At 31.3% G+C, this 19,593-nt stretch overlaps 1 protein-coding gene and 1 pseudogene across 1 annotated transcript; one reads left to right on the top strand and one right to left on the bottom strand.

Annotated features, from left to right (window-relative positions):
* Positions 1-7,101: 7,101 nt before the first annotated feature.
* On the bottom strand, positions 7,102-10,024 carry LOC114184966 (annotated as a pseudogene).
* A 1,059-nt stretch (positions 10,025-11,083) lies between these two features.
* On the top strand, positions 11,084-12,805 carry LOC114183400 (kinesin-like protein KIN-12F). The gene is made up of 5 exons (XM_028070414.1): positions 11,084-11,280; positions 11,356-11,494; positions 11,709-11,792; positions 12,364-12,456; positions 12,607-12,805. Exons 2-5 carry the CDS (start codon positions 11,429-11,431, stop codon positions 12,628-12,630), a joined length of 267 nt encoding a protein of 88 aa, XP_027926215.1. The 5' UTR covers positions 11,084-11,280; positions 11,356-11,428; the 3' UTR covers positions 12,631-12,805.
* The last annotated feature ends 6,788 nt before the right edge of the window (positions 12,806-19,593 follow it).

Below are 19,593 nucleotides of genomic sequence, written 5' to 3'. Positions count from 1 at the left end.
AAATTGAATTAGATTTTAATTTTACTTTTTAGCGCCCCTCACCTTCCCCCTTCCATTACATCTTCGGTCACGTCAATCATTCAAAACCTTCTCTATTTTTATATCTCCAGCTGTAGATATTTACAAATAGAAAAATGATTCATCTCCACTACATAGGGTATCATTATCAATTCAGGTCAATTATAAAAGGTGATGTTTACGTTTTTTCATTTTATTTTCTCTTTTTAATTTATCAGTTTAACTATGACCTTTTTTATTTTGTTTATGAAATTAATTGGAATATTTCCAATTTTATATAAATGAAAAAGGAGTATAAATAGTGATATTGTTTCGGTGTAAGAAAATTTGAATGGCGATTGCATAGCTTAAAATATGATTTTTGGGTGATTTGTGGATATGACATGACTTTGTAGAAATTTAAGCATATAATGAAGTCGGATAAGTTGAACCACTTCAATTTATAAATTTTAAGTAACGACAAATATTTATTATTCAAATTATTTTTCTCCAAAATCTCTAATTACAAGATTGTGTTGTGTGTGTGAGCAGAACTTCAAAATATCGCTTGTTATAAATTATAGTCATTACTCATCTGATATGAATTATATATCTGTGTTATCCATTTAAGTAAAATAGAAAATTTGCATTCTAAAGAGCTAATGCTAAAACAAAATATTTCCATACATTGGAATGTAAGAAAGCATTGAGGTAGGCATTGTCATGCCCACCAAAAAATAAATGTTAGAGGTTTCGAACTATAGATAATGCTAATATTGTTATTCTAACTTGTTAAAAGAAACACACATACACACAAATATAGAATAGGGAACTATCCATAGAAGCCTAAGGATAAATAAGAGCTAGCTAGGGTAATTATGCTTGAGATACTTGATGAATGATTTAAAACAAAGAGTATAATAAAGAGTTGGTAAAAGTAAAGCACAAATGCTCTCTTGTCAATATTGTTCTCAAATAGTTATTTTGTATCCAGAAAAATACATGTTTTCATGTAGTCATGCTACATTACAAATCAAGACAAATTTTAGTGATCCTTACATGTATATGTTTTCACTTTAGTTTTGAGTTGATGCTCATGCCTATTAATTCTTTTGAAAACAACCACTGATAATTATGAGTTAATGTCACGCATAGGTAATGTGTTCTTTTTATAATTCTAAAGCAGATTAAGTATTTCTTGGTTGATAAGAAACTAAGTTATAAATTTAAGGTGTTTGATAGTGGTGTTATTATAAATAATGATCATAGAACTTTTGGATCTTAATAATCATAACAATAATAAAATAAAGCACTTTAAAACAAAGTTTTAGAAAAAAAAATGATTAAATTAAACTAAGATGTATTCTATAATTAATTGTGTTACAAATAGATTGAAAAAGGATGAGTACAAAGAGGCGAACTTCTCGCCAAAACAATAATAAAATATAATACTCACTTATTACAATGAAAAGCGTTTTTATCACGCTTTCTATTTCCCTTTATTATATTCACTGTTATCTTAGAAATTTAAAATAATTTGTTAAAATGATTATATTTATTAATTATTTTTAAGTAATTAACTTTCTAGAAAATGTTTTCTTCCAAATATTAACCTTTTAAAATATTCCCTTTCAAACCGTTTTACCGGAGATATAGTTATTAATAATCTAAGACAATGTGGTTTCAAAAGTGAAGTAAGCAAAACATTCATTTTGACCTAAAAAAATTATAACAAATTTATTTTTATTAAATTAAATATAAAATTATTTTTTAAAAAATTATTTTTTATAATATTAATATATTTTTATTAAATTAATTATAAAATAATATTTAAAAAATGCCTCAAATATTTTTAGTATTAATATACCTTTATTAAATTAACTGTAATTTAAATTTTGAAAATAAAATTTAATTAAATTATTATCCATGTATGCTAATTTTTATTGGTATTAAAAATGATTTTTATAAGTTAAAACTTTTTTCAATAAATTATAATTTTGATTAGGAAAAGATAATAGTTAATTATTTTTAATTTTATAATTAATTTTGATTTCTATTTTTTTTTATTTCTATCCAACTTATTTACTGATTTCAATCATTATTTTTCCTTAATTTCTTCTAGCTTATAATTTTTTTTGAGAGTATTGATAGATTTTACCTTGATCTTATGTTATTTGTGTATATATTTTATTTTATTTTCAGTTCTAGTTATTATGTTTTCTTTCTATTTAATGTTGTTGTTATTTTTCTTTTATTTGTTGAATTTGATTAAGATTAGAAATGTGTGTTTCTTTTGTTGATTTTTATTTTTCAGTATTTTTTGATTTATAGATTTCGAAAGTTTTTCTATGTATGTTTTGATGAAAAATTGAAAATTTTGCTTGAATGAAGTTATAAAATATTAGTTAGTCTTTTGGTAGATAATATAAATAAAATATATGAAATAAACTATGAATAAAAGTTAAAATTGAGGAAGAAGGTGAAAGTTTAGTAAAATTAATTATTAACAATTAAATAATTTTACATAAATCAACTCCAAAAAATAAATTTTAAATAGAAAACATCGATCTTAATTTTGTTTCAGACTTCTCAAAACCTTTAAATCTTCCCTTATCTCATATGGTTATAGTTTTACATAAATTTGTATCAACTTTTTTAAATATAAATATTTTGTATTTAAATTCATAACTACCTATTTCTCTTTATTTATTTAAATTATTATATATCTTTTAAAATATTTATAATTCAAATATATAAAATAAATAAAATAATTATTAATAATAGATAAAATAATTTGTAATTTACATTTCAACTTTAGTAAACAAGTCAATGACCAAGACATAAAGTCATAAGTTATCTATTTGTCAAGAAGACGAAATGGGTGGCTAGAACTACTAACCAGGCACAAGTTGCTTAAAATATATAATTTTATATTTTCTATTCTTCTAGAAGCTGAATAATAGGTGCAGTAAGTGACAAAATGTCGAAATGGAAAAAAGAGCATAAGATTAGAAGTAGGGACGCATTCATCTGATACCAAAGAAGAATGTTCTTAATTATCCGAGCTAAAGTTTTCTAAGCAAGTTTTTGTTTTTTTTTATACGTATATCAAAATATATATATATATATATATATATATATATATATATATATATATATATATATATATATATATATATATATATATATATATATATATATATATGCATTCTTTGGAGATCAAAGAAGAAGATAAAAGAAGAATGCTCTTAATTATTCAAGCTAAAATCTTCTAAGCAAGTCTTCGACTTTTTATTTCTATACGTATATCAAAATTTATATTATATATATATATATATATATATATATATATATATATATATATATATATATTCCTTGGAGATAAAAAAAAATGCTCTTAATTATCCAAGCTAAAGTCTTCTAAGCAAGTCTTCGGCTTTTTATTTCTATAATTTATATTATATATATATATATATATATATATATATATATATAGATATATATATATATATATATATATATATATATATATATATATATATATATATATATATATATATATATATATATATATGCATTCCTTGGAGATCAAAGAAAAATGCTCTTAATTATCCAAGCTAAAGTCTTCTAAGCAAGTCTTCGGCTTTTTATTTCTATACGTTTATCAAAATTTATATTTTATATATATATATATATATATATATATATATATATATATATATATATATATATATATATATATATATATATATATATACGCACTCCATTGAGACCAAAAAAGAATGTTCTTAATTATCTAAGTTATAGTCTTCTAAGCAAGTTTTCGGCAATTTTTTTGCTTAATATTTTTCTACACGCATTTATCTATCTATATTATATATATATATATATATATATATATATATATATATATATATAAATTAAAGAAGGACTCTTTAAATTAAGGTTGGACAAAGTTAATTTAACTATACTAAACTACAATTAATTGTATAATAAAAAAACTAATAAAACTCTTTATATTAATTGTACAAGAAGAAGAAGAGGAGATCGCGTGCAAGTTGTGTCCATTAATATTATGTAATCCAAGCAACACACAGTAGCAAAACAAATAGCTTAAAGACGATCAATCAAAGAAGGTGGTGACGATTATACTCAAACAGTTCAACAGTCATCCAGTATCAATAAAACAATAATATAAATAAATAATTCTATTACTTTTAAATACAAAAACAAGTATAGAAAAATTGGAAGATTTACACGTATAATTTTGCATGACTAATTCAAAAGGGCGGTGGTGACTATTTTTTGAAGAACTCAGCAGAAACTTCAAGTCTACATTTGATTTTTGCTTTGTTGAAAATCTCAGTAAGGAAAAAATATTTTTAAAAAATTTCAATTATATATTTTTTTATATTTTTAAATCAAATTCATTTTAATATAATTTATTAAAAATTTAATAAAAATAAATAAAAATTTAAAAAATCATATTTAAAATAACATACACACACACACACACACATATATATATATATATATATATATATATATATATATATTTTAATTTAAAGTTTTATTATTTTAAAATCAATTTAAATATTAAATAAAATTAGTTGAAGCAGAATATATTTTTAATTTTTTTTATTTATTTAAGTTTAATATTATTTTAATTTTACTTATTTTTATATTTATATTTATTTTTCAGTATATTAAATAAAAATAAAATTATATATATAGATATTAATATTTTTTATTTTTAAAATATATATTAAGAAATATGAAAACATAAAAAATAAATAAAATAATAAATAATAAACTAAAAAAACAATTAAAAGTTAGAAAAAATAAATTTTAAAAAGAATAAAAAATATTTAAAATAGAATTAATTTTTTGACTTCCAAAAGTCAACTTCCGGTAATGTTTTTTGACTTTCGGTGATAATTTTTACTTCCGGAAGTCAACTTCCGGTGATACATTTTGACTTTCAGAAATTGACTTTCCGGTGATATATTTTGACTTCCGAAAGTCGACATGCAAAAATAATTTTGGGGGTGTGGTATTTGTAGATTTTCTTAAATGGTCAAAGGATTTTTTTGAGAATTTAAAGAAATTTTGGAGATGTAGAAGAAAATTTAGAGGTGCAGGAAGAAAGTCCCTCTTTTCTAAAAATAAACGTTCCCATTTTTTAGAGTTATCAGACCATTATCTGATTTGTGACCACATTGATTCACAGGTATAAGTAATAAATAGATATTTCAACTTAAGTTATTATTGAGTTATAATATTAAAATTTAAATTAAACTGCATTTTATCTGAACTATTATAATAATAATAATAATTTCATTAAATTAATTTAATATTAAGGCTATGTTATATATATATATATATATATATATATATATATATATATATATATATATATATATATATATATATATTCTAAATTCATCATGATTTTTAACAAATTTATTATTTTTTTAAAAGTACCATTGTTATAACCATCATATTATTTTTAAAATTATATCAAATTATATATTTTTAAATTTTAAATTGATCCTAAATTTACGCATCTCTTTACATTTTTTTTATTATCCGTTTCTTTTGGTAGTACATACCATATTCAATGGCAGATTATATATCATAATATACAGTAATAGATTTATTGATAACAATTTTAAGAATAGGAAAATTATCTTTTGAAAATTTTTTTAACAAACTTTTGACAAAGTTTCTATAATTAAAATTAAATAGATTAATTTTTTATTTTTTAATCAAAATAAAGTAATAATAATAATACTTTTTTTACTTAAAAAAATAATTTCTCAAAAGTTTGTTAATTTTTTTTTTGTCAAACTATCATCTTCCTTAAGAATAATATCAATTGTAATTTCTAACATATAACAAATCTACATCAATAATAAATACAAATATTAGATTCGAACTTAACATGAGGTGTTGTTAACAAGTATAATTATTTTTTTGTAACTAGATCGTATTTATTCTTTTAACCATAATTTAAATATGGAATATATTTTCCCTTGATTATATCAGGTCGTATATTGAAACTGGGAGTGCATTTGAAATGTGGTTGAAGCTCATCGTCCCTTTGGATCCTTAATCTCTGAGAAAACATCATCAGGAATTAATACAGAAGATTCGTTTCTCGTCCAGCTGCTATCTCCGTCGCTAGCTGTGGTGCTGTTACTACAATCTTCATCGTGTTGGCTAAACACACCACTGCCCGACACCTCCTCACCAACACCATTATAGTGAAGTTGCAGGTTTTTTTTCCCTTTTAGGCAGACAGCTTTTTAAAAAATTACGAAAATAGGCAAAACATTCTGGGGGTACACGTTTTTTGGTGAAAAAATCGTGCAGCCCCAAACATTTTCGCGGTCAAGCGGGTCAGAGGGCAAAATTGTGTGGGGTACACGTTTTTTGGGCCACGTTTTCTATGAGAAAATGTGTGGGGGTGCACACTTTCATTAAAAGAGAAATTTTTTTCCTTTTTGCACCCCCATCCCACTCCATTTGCACTCCATTTGCATGCCTCTTATGTTTCTAGCAAAGTGGCATGATATCTGCCTATTAAAAAGGTTCCATCAACTTGAACAACAGGTTTACAATACTTAAAACATTCAATGCATGGTCCAAATACCCAGAAGCAACGTTCCATAATGTATATGGAACTCCCATCCTCAGCATCAACATTAACTGGAGGACCGGAAAGTTGAAAAATTGTCCCAGGATTGGTTTGCTGGGCAGCTAGTAACCATCTAGGAACTTCATTATAAGATTGGTCTCAATCACCATACTCCATTGTAAATTCTTTCTCCTTCGCAATCCATGCTCTTCTATACGTGACTGTGTATCCGTAACGACTTTTGATGTCAACGACCAAGCTTTTGATGCGAATGTTTGGATTTGTGCGAACCAAATGAAAACCTGTTGTTCAAGTGGATGGAACCTTTTTAACAGGCAGATATCATGCCACCTTGCTAGAAACATAAGAGGCATGCAAATAGAGTGCAAATGGAGTGGGATGGGGGTGCAAAAAGGAAAAAAAATTCTCTTTTAATGAAAGTGTGCACCCCCCACACGTTTTCTCATAGAAAACGTGGCCCCCTACACGATTACAGCATGCAGTAATCGATTACTGAGCCAAAAATGTGTACCTCCACACGATTTCGCCCTTTGACCCGTTTGACCACGAGAATGTTTGGGGCTACACGATTTCTTCACCAAAAAACGTGCACCCCCAGAATGTTTTGCCCATTTTCATAATTTTTTAAAAAGCTGTCTACTTCCCTAATATTGAAGACTGATCTGGCTAGAAGAAAAAAAAAAACCGAAGTTGTAGAACAAACTGGAGCATCCCAACCACGTCCTTCATGGAGGGCCTCTCAGTCCCATCCTCCTGCAAGCAGCTCAGAGCAATCTCACTAAATTTTTGCAAACACTGAGCTGCTGTCCGGCCCTTCACTGTGGGATCCACAATCTCACACAGACATCCCTTCTCATAGCAATGCTTTGCCCATTTAACAACTGATATTCGTTGCTTCTCCTCCCAGTGGATCAAAGGTTGTCTCCCACACAATACCTCCAAGAGCACTACCCCAAACGAGTAAACGTCAGACTTCTCCGTCAAACGCTGTCGTTTGTAGTACTCCGGGTCTAAGTATCCTATGCTACCTTTCACCTTAGTGTTCACATGGGACATCGAAATACCTGTGGGCCCAATTCTGGATAAACCGAAGTCTGAAACCTTGGCCACCCATTTTTCATCCAACAAGATATTGGTGCTCTTCACGTCACGGTGAATGATCACCTGCTTCACACCTGTATGCAGATAATGCAATCCTCTTGCTACACCTATGCATATTTCGACCCTTTGCTCCCACGGCAGGGACCGGTTATCGGTTCCGTAGAGATGGTCACGGAGGGTTCCACGTTCCATGAAATCGTAAACGAGTATCATCTCGTTGCTCTCGTAGCAGTAACCGATGAGGGAAACAAGATGGAGATGACGTAGTTGAGAAAGCATTTCGATCTCGTTCATAAACTCGTTAATACCTTGCCGAGAACCTCGTTTGAGCCTTTTCACTGCAACACATGTCGAACCGTCGTCAATGTAGCCTTTGTACACGTTGCCGAAGCCTCCCACGCCAATGACTAACAGTTCATCGAAGTTGTTGGTTGCTGCTCTGATTTCTGCTATGGAGAAGTAGCGGCAGAGGTTTGTTGGTAGTGACAACGAACCACCCCCGCGGGAAGTTCCGCCTTTTTTGCTGGAACCACTGTCAACGGCGATATTCTTTTTGCATTTGATGATGAAGAAAACAACAGTAAAACAGAGCAAAAGGACACCTGCAACTGCTCCTAGTATGGCTTCTCGGCTTTTCGTGATGACGCTACTTTTGTTGTTTGAGATATTAAGGGGAACCTTGGGCTTTTGTGGAGGATGGTTTGGGTTTTGTCCAGCGAGACTACCAGTTGGGTCGCTGATTTTGAAGACTTCAATTGCGTTGAGAAACGCGTCTTTGATCCGGCTTGTAGGGCGAGGATGCAGTTTCACTGATAGATTTGTTTTGTTAAGATTCCCTTGTATGAAAACCACGTAGTCTTTAACCACCGGTACACCCTTCTGATTATCAGTCCACACGAGAACGTCAGCCCGATTGCTAGCCAACTGATCCGCTATGATGATGTTGAAAATCAGGTCACCAGGGTATTTAACCGTAGGATCAAGCTGGCAAAAGTGCAACCGTAGCATGTAGGTGAAGCCAGAATCAATGGGAAGTTGCCATGTGAGATTGAAACCCATGTTGATAGAGCCATTAAGTCCCATATTCCTAACGGTTCTGTACACTTGGTCTGGGGCCGTGTAGTTATAGGTTGTAATGAACGTGACCCATAATCAACTGATTGTGTATGTTGAGTAGTTACGTACTTGTTGTCAGGTTCCCACGTTCTGAGCATACCCGTGTCCCCTGAGGAGGGAATTTCAGCGGAAACGACTAACCTGTACATGGTCTCGAGAGCAAACTTGTTCTCAATGATATATGGGGTCGTGGTGCCAACAATTTGCGGCTGCTCCGGGAAGCCGTCAGGATCGGTGTAGTAGAGATAATGGGGCATGGAAACAATCTCGATCCCGTTGATGAAAGCGTATATATGTGGTGGTAGGAATGAAGGTTATGTTGAGGTTCTCACCGTCTTGGAGGTTGATGCAATACTCTCTGAACAAGATGTCAGGGTGGCTAGGATCATCATCAGCATCGGCGTTGAGGGAAGCATTGAAATGTTGAAGGAGGGTGTAGGGGCCTGCTTGGACTGAGAAAGAGGCTTGGGAGCGAGGAAAGTTTTGGTATGAAGTTGAGTAGAAGAAGAGACGAATGAACTTGGGGCCTGGTGTGAGAGGGAATGAGTAAGTGAATGGAGAGTGAGAGAGACGAGCATGGGTGTAGGGACCCTGGATGGTAGATGGTGTGAGTGAAGGAGCAGCAACTGAGAGTTGGGTTGGAGAGAGGAAGTGGATGTCTGAAGTCCAATTGCGAGTGTCGAGAGTGGAGAAGTTGGTGGATGAGCCACAGCTGATGCTAAAGAGGTCAATGGGATGATAAATAACGTCTGCCATGGAAATGAAAGGGAAGCACCATATCTGGAAGAGGAGGAGGATGGTTCTTGAAGGTGTTCCGGTGCAAGTTGTGTCCATCGATAATCTGTAATCAAAGCAGCAAAAGAGCTGAACTAGAACACCGTAAATCAACCTATATGAATATATAGTTTGAGAGGTGATACTAGCCCGGGCATTTCGTGTATACTTTTTTCTAAGCAAGCGGGACATTTCAAGTCTGTAACTACCAACTCTACGCTTGCGTTTGGTTTTTGGTTTCTTTGAATGCCTTCAACAAGTGAATGCCCTATGTGTGGAAATTTCAGCCAAGAAAAAATATCTTGATTGATTTTATTTTTTCTTCACGAAACACTGTTACATTCTCAACGTTTTTCCACCACGTTTTACTCCTTGCGGTCCATTAAGTTATGTTTTTCTAGGTGGATAACTCCATAATGAATTACAGCTCTATAAATTTGAGACATACTTTTCGTTTTCAGTGACAATGTGGGTTAGGTTACATACATTAGGTTACATGGACAGTATTTAACAAAAAATTAACTTTTATATTTTTAAATGAAAAAGAGAGTAAATAATAACGAAGGACAGTATCAAATGATTGTAAAAATATAGATTGGGTGATTAAATTCTGTTACCGAGTAACTCATAGGGAATTCTAACTATGTGGAATAAGGACAAATTCAAGTGCGTAAAACAAATTGTAGGGAATATGTATATAGGAGTGTTAGGAGAGTTTTATAGTACTATTAATAATGTCATATCTATACTTATTACTATATTTAATGTGTATTTAATGAAAAAGCTAGTTTGTGGGAGGAACTAGTCAATGTAAAATTGGGAGAAGAATGTAAACAATGATGTGTTTTGGGAGACTTCAATGCGGTGAGAAAAATGGTGAAAGAAAGGGTTTTAAACTATGAGTAATGATACTTTAACTTGATAAAAGTTACCTATTTTTAACTCAGTGAGGTGGCAGCTGAAGTGTAATTTCGTTTTTTTATTTATAAATTATATTGGAATGATGCGGTGGAAAATTGAATGAGGGGAAATAAAAGGAAAGGGTGTAGGGCACGTGATATGGAAAGAAAACTAGGTTTTGGCTTCCGCTGCTCGCTCGTGTCAATGAAAGTGTGATTTCTTCCGCCATTCACTTCCTTTTTTGCTTGTCCCACTCCATGCGAAACTCAATCCCTAGTTTTTCTGCTGCCATTCGCAAGGTTCTTTCCTAACCTTTTTAGCCCTTTAGGACCTAGATCTCTTTGTTTCCCGTGAGTGGTTAGCCTTGATCAATAGCAGGGGCAATCACCAAGGTTTGTTTGTCTCTCGTTTTTTGCGGCCAGCAAAATTGTGGTTGTTTCTGATAAGATTCCAGCCACCACTAACGGCACAACAACGTTTGAGAGAGCAGCATGTGCAGTGACAATAAGGGTTTCCTTCCAGCGGCGACAAGTGCTTCCTTCCTCTAGCGACGAGAGCTTCCTTCCATCGACGATAAGGGTTTTCTAACCGCGGCGATGAGGCTTTCCTTCCAACGATGGACAAGGACTTGTCCAGATGGGGTTCATGGCGGAGTTGTTCGCAAAATGTAGCTACAGATTGAAGCCCACTACCCATTTTCCCACAATAACACACATTTAAACTTTCAAGATGTAATCTTTAGCCTCCGAAACTAGTGTGTAAAAAAATTACATTTTTCTAATTATATTTTGTGTATTTTGGAATAGGTTGTGGTGAGAATTAAGCCTGAAAATATCAACGGAAAAGAGGGGGATTGGGAAATTACAAAGGTTTCTTCTGATGCCCTGTGTATTGGGGACACAAAGTTCATGTTTGATGAAGTTTTTTTATGCCAACTCCAATCAGGTAGGAACTTAATTTCATTGTTTGGTTGGGATTGATGTTTTCAATCTTAAAGTATCTCTCTTGATTTAAGAAAAAAAATAGTAATTTGAAATTATATCAGTTTGTTGTAATAATGAGGAAAAGGAGAGTTGTTTTATTCAATGTTCTTGCTGTTTGATTTTCTTTTAAGAGAACATCAATCTTGAATTTGATTTATGAGTTGTTCTATGTTCAGGAAGATGTTTTTCAGTCAGTGGATGATCCCTTGGCTAGAAACATCTTAGTTGGTTACAACATTACTATTCTGTCATTTGGCCAGGTACATTTGGTTGCTTGTTTTTAAACTTTCCTAGTGACAAAACGAGTGTCACTTTTTGATGGAATATTGAGGATTATTTTTCATTTATCACCAGTGTTGTGCTTCTTTACTAGTCTAGGAGTAGTAGAAAGATTTACACAATGTGAGGTCCTCTAAGAAATATATATAAAATTTATCACTAATGTAAATTTGTATATATGATTAAAAAATAAGATATATAATTATGTCACGCATAGGTGTGGTAATCAAATATTAATGGACATCACGATTAAACAAGGTTTATTTATTCATTAACTTTTGTTTTAAGTATTTTTATGGCAAATGAAATCATACAGGTAGTTACCATGATAGAAAGTGTTCAACATTATGGAAATTAAACCGAAACCATATATATATATATATATATATATATATATATATATATATATATATATATATATTAAAGTTTGAATGATTGAATTTGGATTACTCAATCCTATCCAACAGAACCTTGAGGTAGGCAAGTTTTCATGAATTTATTGTTTCTCGTTTCTGCTCTACATGCTTGTTACCTTTGTCAAAATTATTGCAGGTGAAGGATGATTCAAGAAATGCTACTTATATTGAGAATCTGATTGAGGAATACGTCACTAATTATGATTATGTGGCACAAATTTTGATTAAGGTAGGGAATCATGAAAGGCTACATTGTTGAAATGTATATGTAATTTATGAGAAGCTAAAAGCTTTGGTTTTGTTAGCTGATACTTTTCGATTAACTATTGTATACATTTGCCCATTAATAACAGCGACCTTTATTGGTTGTATGTTGCAGGACCTTTCAAGAGGTAAAAGGTAGTTGTTTGGTCTCAAAAAAATGACTCTGGCAACTGATTTTCTCTAGTCTCATTGTCAGCACCAAAGCATGACAGCACTATGCGTTCTTGCATAGGGCTATGTACGATTATAGTGTTAAAAAATAGAATTGTTTATGCCAACCTTAGATGGTTGGTTCATAGTGAACCATATAAGTCTTTTGTTATAAATTTTGAATTTGAAAAAACTTGATGTACTTAAATATATATTTATTCCTAAATGTGTCCAATCTATGCATAAAATCAGGTAACATACTTTTGAAGTGTTTGTAATACTTAAGTTGAAGGAAGAAAATCATTTTCAACTCACAACTTTTAGTTTATTTTTCTATATTTATTTGTAGTGTTAGATAGGTACATTGTTACTTCTACTTTGTTTAAAAGAAAATGTAACAAGAACTTATTTTCATTGTTCTAATTGTGAGTGTCAAAATATACAATTTAATAACATTTTTATATGCATAAATAAATATCCACAAAGCATACATAAGAGCTGATGAGAAAAATGTAATTAAATTGTAATTAAAAGACCTTATATAAAAAAAGGAACACTATCAAAATCAATTGTCTTTATGTGTATAATTATGTGTCTTTATCAGTGTGAAATTTTGTAAAAGTAACATCTCATTGAATCTTTGAGGAAACCATTCACTGAAATTAGAAAAACATTAAAAAACTTAGGTAAGAAAGGAAGACATTTAAAAATAAACTATCATAATGTGTACAAATATATGTCTTTCACCCAATGGGTATAAACATTGTCATTGAAAAAATAAACAATTGCACAAGAAATTATCTTACGCTATTATTTTTGATTAGTTGCATGACGAATTCAAGTAACAAACATAAGTGTCTTTTTATGGATAAACATCTGTCTTTTTTTTTTAAGATTTTGTACACATAATGTAGGTGTCTTTTTATGTACAAACATTTGTCCTTTTTTTTTATAAGATTTTGTACACATGGTCATTCTCATTCAATTGAGTATTTCCACTAACACTAATTTTGGTTACTCCTAATATACTATTCAGTTTTATCAGTTGCTTGACCAACTCAATGTCCACTGATACCACAAAAGCACATTTGAAAGGCTGCCTCCATACCAACTCAATGTCCACTGATACCACAAAAGCACATTTGGAAGGCTGCCTCCATACCATAGTAAGTGTCTTTCTCTGTACAAACATTTTTTTCTTTGTAATATTTTGTACACGTGGCTGTGCTCATGCAAATGAGTATTTCCAAAAGCACTAATTAGTTACTCCCAATATGCTATTAATTTTTGTTAGTTGTTTGACCTACTCAACGTCCACTAATACCGCAAAAGCAAATTTGAAAGGCTACCTCCATACCACACCATAGTATCAGTAACAAACGTAAGTGTCCTTATGTGTATAAACATCTGTCTTTTTTTTAGTAAGATTTTGTACACATGATCGTACTTATTCAATTAATTATTTCCAATCACACTGATTGGTTACTCTCAATTTGTTATTAATTTTTATTTGTTGCTTCGCCAACTCATTCGTTCAGTGCCATCACAAAAGTACATTGTAAAGACTTACTCAATACCATAGTACTAGTGAAAGACGTAAGTGTTTTTTTGTGTAAATAATTATCTTTTTTTTTCGTAAAATTTTGTTCGTGTGATCGTGCTTATTCATAGTTCTCATAACAATAAATAGTCAACCCCAAGCATGCAATCAAACAAAAGCAAATGATTTTAAATAATGTTATATATCGAAAATGGTTATTAAAAATTAAAAATCAAAATATAAAATCATACTAGTGGTTGACTATTCAAACATATATAATAAAATTCAAATAAAAATTTTCTCTTAAACCAAGTAGAAGTAACATTGTACCCAAGCTAACACTAATAAACACAGAAAAACACTTAATTGAATAAAAACGACCATATATACAAAATTTTATATAGAAAAAAGACATATAATTGTACACAGAAAAAAATACTTGATTGAATAAGAACAAAACACTTAATTGAATAAGAACGACCATATGTAAAAAATTGTATTTTAAAAAAAAACATATAATTGTACACAAAAAACACTTAATTGAATAAGAACTATTAACACTTAATTGAATAAGAACTATTAACACTTAATTGAATAAGAACTACAATGTGTACAAAATTTTATTTAGAAAAAAACATATAGTTGCACAAAAAAAAAAACACTTACGTCTTTCACTGGTATGTGATGTTGACTAGAGCTTTAAAATGTGCTTTTATGGTGACAATGAACAGTTGAGTTGGTGAAACAACTCATGAAAATTAATAGTGTATTGAGAGTAACCAATCAATGTTATTAGGGTTATTTCATTAAATAAGCACAACCATATGTACAAAATGTCACCAAGAAAAAAATAGTTACGTGTACACAAAAAAAACAATTATGTTTGTCACTGCTACCATTTACTGTTTTGGAGCCTACTTAATTTTGGTAGTTTCCACACACGTAATTCTCACACACAAAATGGTCTAACAGTAACAAACTTAAATGTCTTTATCTGTACAACAATTATACTTAGATCTGTACAAGTATACTTAGATGTCTTTCTCTGTACAAGTATATGTCTTTTTATGTGTACGACTTTGCACACCTGTTAAATTATGAAAAAAAAATTATAAAAGTCTAAAAAAATATATACTAGTATACAAATAACAATGAACAAAAAAAATCAATTGAATAGGGAACAATTTTAAAGTGCTGAAAAGTTAAAAGATATAAAAAAATAGAAAATATTAAAAGTCATTATGAAATCATAATACAATTTTACTTTTAAATCTAATCCTAATTTGTTTACTTCCACCACTTGATTGTGAGATGGTGCACCACTTTACATATCTGCATATTCATTGAATAAAGAATATAAATAATTGAAATTCAAATAAATTAAGACTAATTTATGTTAATATATATATAAATTTAAACTATAAAAATATACAAATGTACGATTAAAATTATGTGTAAGGACTAAAAAAATAAAATTGGTACAATTATAAAAATCAAATAAATAAGTCAATATAATAAGAAAGCAAATGGATTACTATAATCATCCTGCAATTTTATTCAATGATCGGTGTTGGTTAGTAAATGGAGTCCAACCAATCAATCTATACCCATTGACTTTTCAAAAGTAAAATCTTTTGCCTCGTAGTATCTTTGGATGATAATCATAAATAATTAAATTTTTTAGTATTTTAATATTTATCATATCATCAAGATTAAATATATCTTGATTAAATATATCTTTACCTCTTTCAGGAAAAAGTAAAAACATACTTTGGAACCATTTACTACTTAAGAAATGGATTTAGTAATATGTTTTCCAATCAACAGTTAAGGTTTGTTATCATAGTATTAAATATTTTCTTACATCTATCATGATATCAATTAAAAGATTTTAGAAGGAAAAGACTTACTTCCTCCCACTATGCCTCAGCCTGACGCAGATAAATGGTCAAAACAATTCAACCAGACCTTATGTAGCTCTCCATATCAATAAGACCTTCAAGAGAGGTTTACTCTTACTTTATGAAAAAGTGGCTTGTGCCTACTTAGTAAGGTCTTCAAGAGACGTTTACTCTTATTGGGGTATTGTTCTACGTCTTTGGCAGGGTCTCTTTCGGCATATAATCGCATTGAAGATGATTTGCGTGGCTCTGAAGGGTACTGGTGAAAGCATAAACAGAAACAAATAGATAAGCTACTGAGGTTATTGGTGATACGCTAAGCAAAGAGCATGATTTATGTGTAACTCACACTTTGTCTAGTATCGGAAGGATTTGGTGTGGTGGGTCTAAGTGGATTCCCATCTCCTTCGCGACAATGAAAAAATGGTTGTCGGAGCCATTGAACTTGACCACAATAGCTTCCTTGTTAAGGCACAAGCAACAGTTGCGGCAGTCGTGGACGAGGTTGACGATGGTGAGGCAGTTCTTACGCCGGTGAGGGTGTGCTCACCGGACACCAAATTGCAGTGCAGCCCCATAAAAACATAACCGCCACATCACACATATAAAATAGAGAAAAATCGAAAATGAAAAAAACCCTAAAATCCAATACTTGCAGAATCAAACAACAACATTCAGTCAACCATAACTTTAACAAAAAGAAAATTAAAATATGCTTACCAACAAAGAAAGCAACTCAAACCAAACCACACACCAAGCAACGAACTTTTGACTACTATTCGGAAGGAAAAAAACATAGGTTTGAAACGACTCCGCCAAGGTACTAGAACCAGACGACACACTGGGATGGTTGTCAGGGGCTAGGGTTGTTTTAGAGCATCAAATGAAGGACTTTCAGGGAATGCTTAGACGCTTTTGTATGTAAAAGTTCTGCAACCACAACAAATATTTTAATGGTTTATGTGGTTCACGAGTTACCGAAGAAGAAACAGGAAAAAGAATGCAAACAACAAAAGGAATATCGACAAACATTTCCTCTTTCAAAGAATAACTCACCAGGACAATCAGTGAAGGTTGTGCCACCTGTCGAAGGCTTCAATGACGACGAAGGTTTGAGCGATGACGATGAAGGTTTGAGCAGGAAGAACCAAAACCCTTTTTTTTGATGCGGACCGCTTCATTCCAAAATTTCTTTTGGCCATTTCTTTTTAAGAAGTGTACTCCATCACCCAATCTCACAAATGCACACGCGCTCTCACATTTCAGTCAATTGTCATATCACACGACTCAAAAGTTAATTAAAATTTAAAATTAAAATGCCACTGCGGATGACACGTTGGTAGGTTAAAAAAGGGTAAGATTTACCGGGTTAAAGTATCATTACTCTTTAAACTATAGAGGTAGTACTGCAAAAAAAAGAATACTTCTATAGATTCTAGAGGAATTGGAACGGTTACTTTTGAGATTCAAGGAGAGCCATAGGATCAAAAGACTCATGCGCTTGATGATTGACACGTGTAGGGGTTAGGTATGATATAATAAATATTGTCAAAGATGTTTAATCTCGCAAAGGGGAACAACCTTAGGCTTTGTTCACTTGGGTAGATGGTTTGAGGGAGAGGGAGATGATGGGTTTGAATGAATTTGAGAGTGAAATGTATGTTGTTTTCTTTAAAGAATTTAGAGATGATTATGAGTGAATTTAAAAATAAAGTTTAAGAGAATTTGTGAGTGATTTGATTGATGTAATAGATAAAAAAATGTTTTAATATATTTAAAAGAGAAATTACCATTTTGTCCTTTATGTGATAAATAATATAAATTAGTATTTGTATAAGTTTTAATCAATTTTTAAATTTTTTTTATTTAATACTACACTTTAAATAAATAATTTACAAAAGTTAATAAAATAAATTAATTATTTTCATTGAAATAAATTTTACCAAGCATGGAGGCAGGAGTATGGATCGGATCCACAAGGAAGGGATCGATTCCACTATCCCACTTGCCAGAAAAGGTTCCAGTGAAGTCCAACAAAGAGGAGATCCGTTCCAAAGCTTAAGGGGATCGAATCTGGACGTTTGGAATCGGTTCCAAGGTTCTAGGGATCGGTTCCAAGCTTCAAGATGCATGAAAAATGAGTGGGATCGGTTCCAGGCCACCACAGATCGATCCACTGCACTGAAATTTCTCACACAATCCCCACTGAAGCTAAACAACGTAGGTGCTATACGTGACAATGGATAAAAAGGTCATTTGCTGCAGTCATCCTTCAAATCTGATCTGCACAAGCGAGATCAAAAAAATCATCTATCCCCCAAATCACTGCAAACACTCGTTCATATATCATCTAAAACGAACATCATTCTTTCCTGTTAATCCATCCTTTCATTTACGTTGAAACAGAAAATCCTCTAAAGCGAACATAGCCTTAATCTAGCTAACTCGATGAATGGTTGGAAAACTGTGTATTGGTATAAGTCCAAGCTCAAAATCTGACCTGTCCAAGCTCAAAATCTGACCTATACATGATGTTAAGGGTCCGAGCTCGGGACCCGACTTATGTATTTAAAGGCCCAAAGGTTTAATATGGACAGCCTTAGTTTGGCCCATTAGGCCCAATGTTTAATGTTTGGATATTAGATTCCGGGCGCTTCTCCCTGCACCTCCAACAGTTCTTCTGTACCCCCAAAATTTACTATTATGCCCTTATTTAACTTACAGGTGAAAGTGGGTAGAGACGCAGTAAATTTCATTTACTGCGTCGCCAACTTCTCTGCACCCCCAGTACTATTTCTTCTCCCGTTCCTTCTCCGTTCCACTATGCCTTCATTTAAAATTTTCTCAGTTTCATTCTCTGTGGTCCCTGAAGAAGTCCCTGAGCTATAATTTTTCTGAGCTTCATTATTTCATTCTCTGGTGGGTGGTGGTCCCTCTTCTCAGGTTTGTATAACTTTCATTCATTTTTTTTAAAGGACTCTTGTTTATTCTCTCAGTGTCTCACTGTGCAGTGTGATTCTTGTGGTTGAAGGTTCTCTGTTTGTTGGTTCTTTGAAGGAAGGTTGTATTCTGAGTAACCTCCAAGTGTGGTACTTCCCGTCCTTCTGTCCAGGTTAGCCTTAGCTTAACTCTTTTTTTTTTCGTTTATGATGTGAAACGAAATTCGTTTTCCGTTTCAGAAACTATGAAACAGCTTCCACATTCCGTTTCAAAAAAACAACACGAAATCTTTTTATGAAACGAATTATGGAATCCGTTTCAAACCATTACGAAACGGATTACGTAAGCTGTTTCGCGAAAAAAGTTAAAATTTATGGGAAACGGAATACGAATTCCATTTCATAAAATTGTGAATTTTTTCCCGAAACGGATTACATAATCCGTTTTGTAAAGATGTGAAACAGATTTTGAATTCCGTTTCACATCTTGCCAATGATATAATCAGTATATATTTTAATGTAATTTTAGAATAAACTTTTGAATTATTTGTATAAACTAATAGTGATACTTC

The sequence above is a fragment of the Vigna unguiculata genome, chromosome 5 (genome assembly GCF_004118075.2).
Source record: "Vigna unguiculata cultivar IT97K-499-35 chromosome 5, ASM411807v1, whole genome shotgun sequence".
Lineage (NCBI taxonomy): Eukaryota > Viridiplantae > Streptophyta > Magnoliopsida > Fabales > Fabaceae > Vigna > Vigna unguiculata.
The sequence above is the reverse complement of the archived record's forward strand: the minus strand, read 5'-3'. Positions and strand labels throughout refer to the sequence as shown.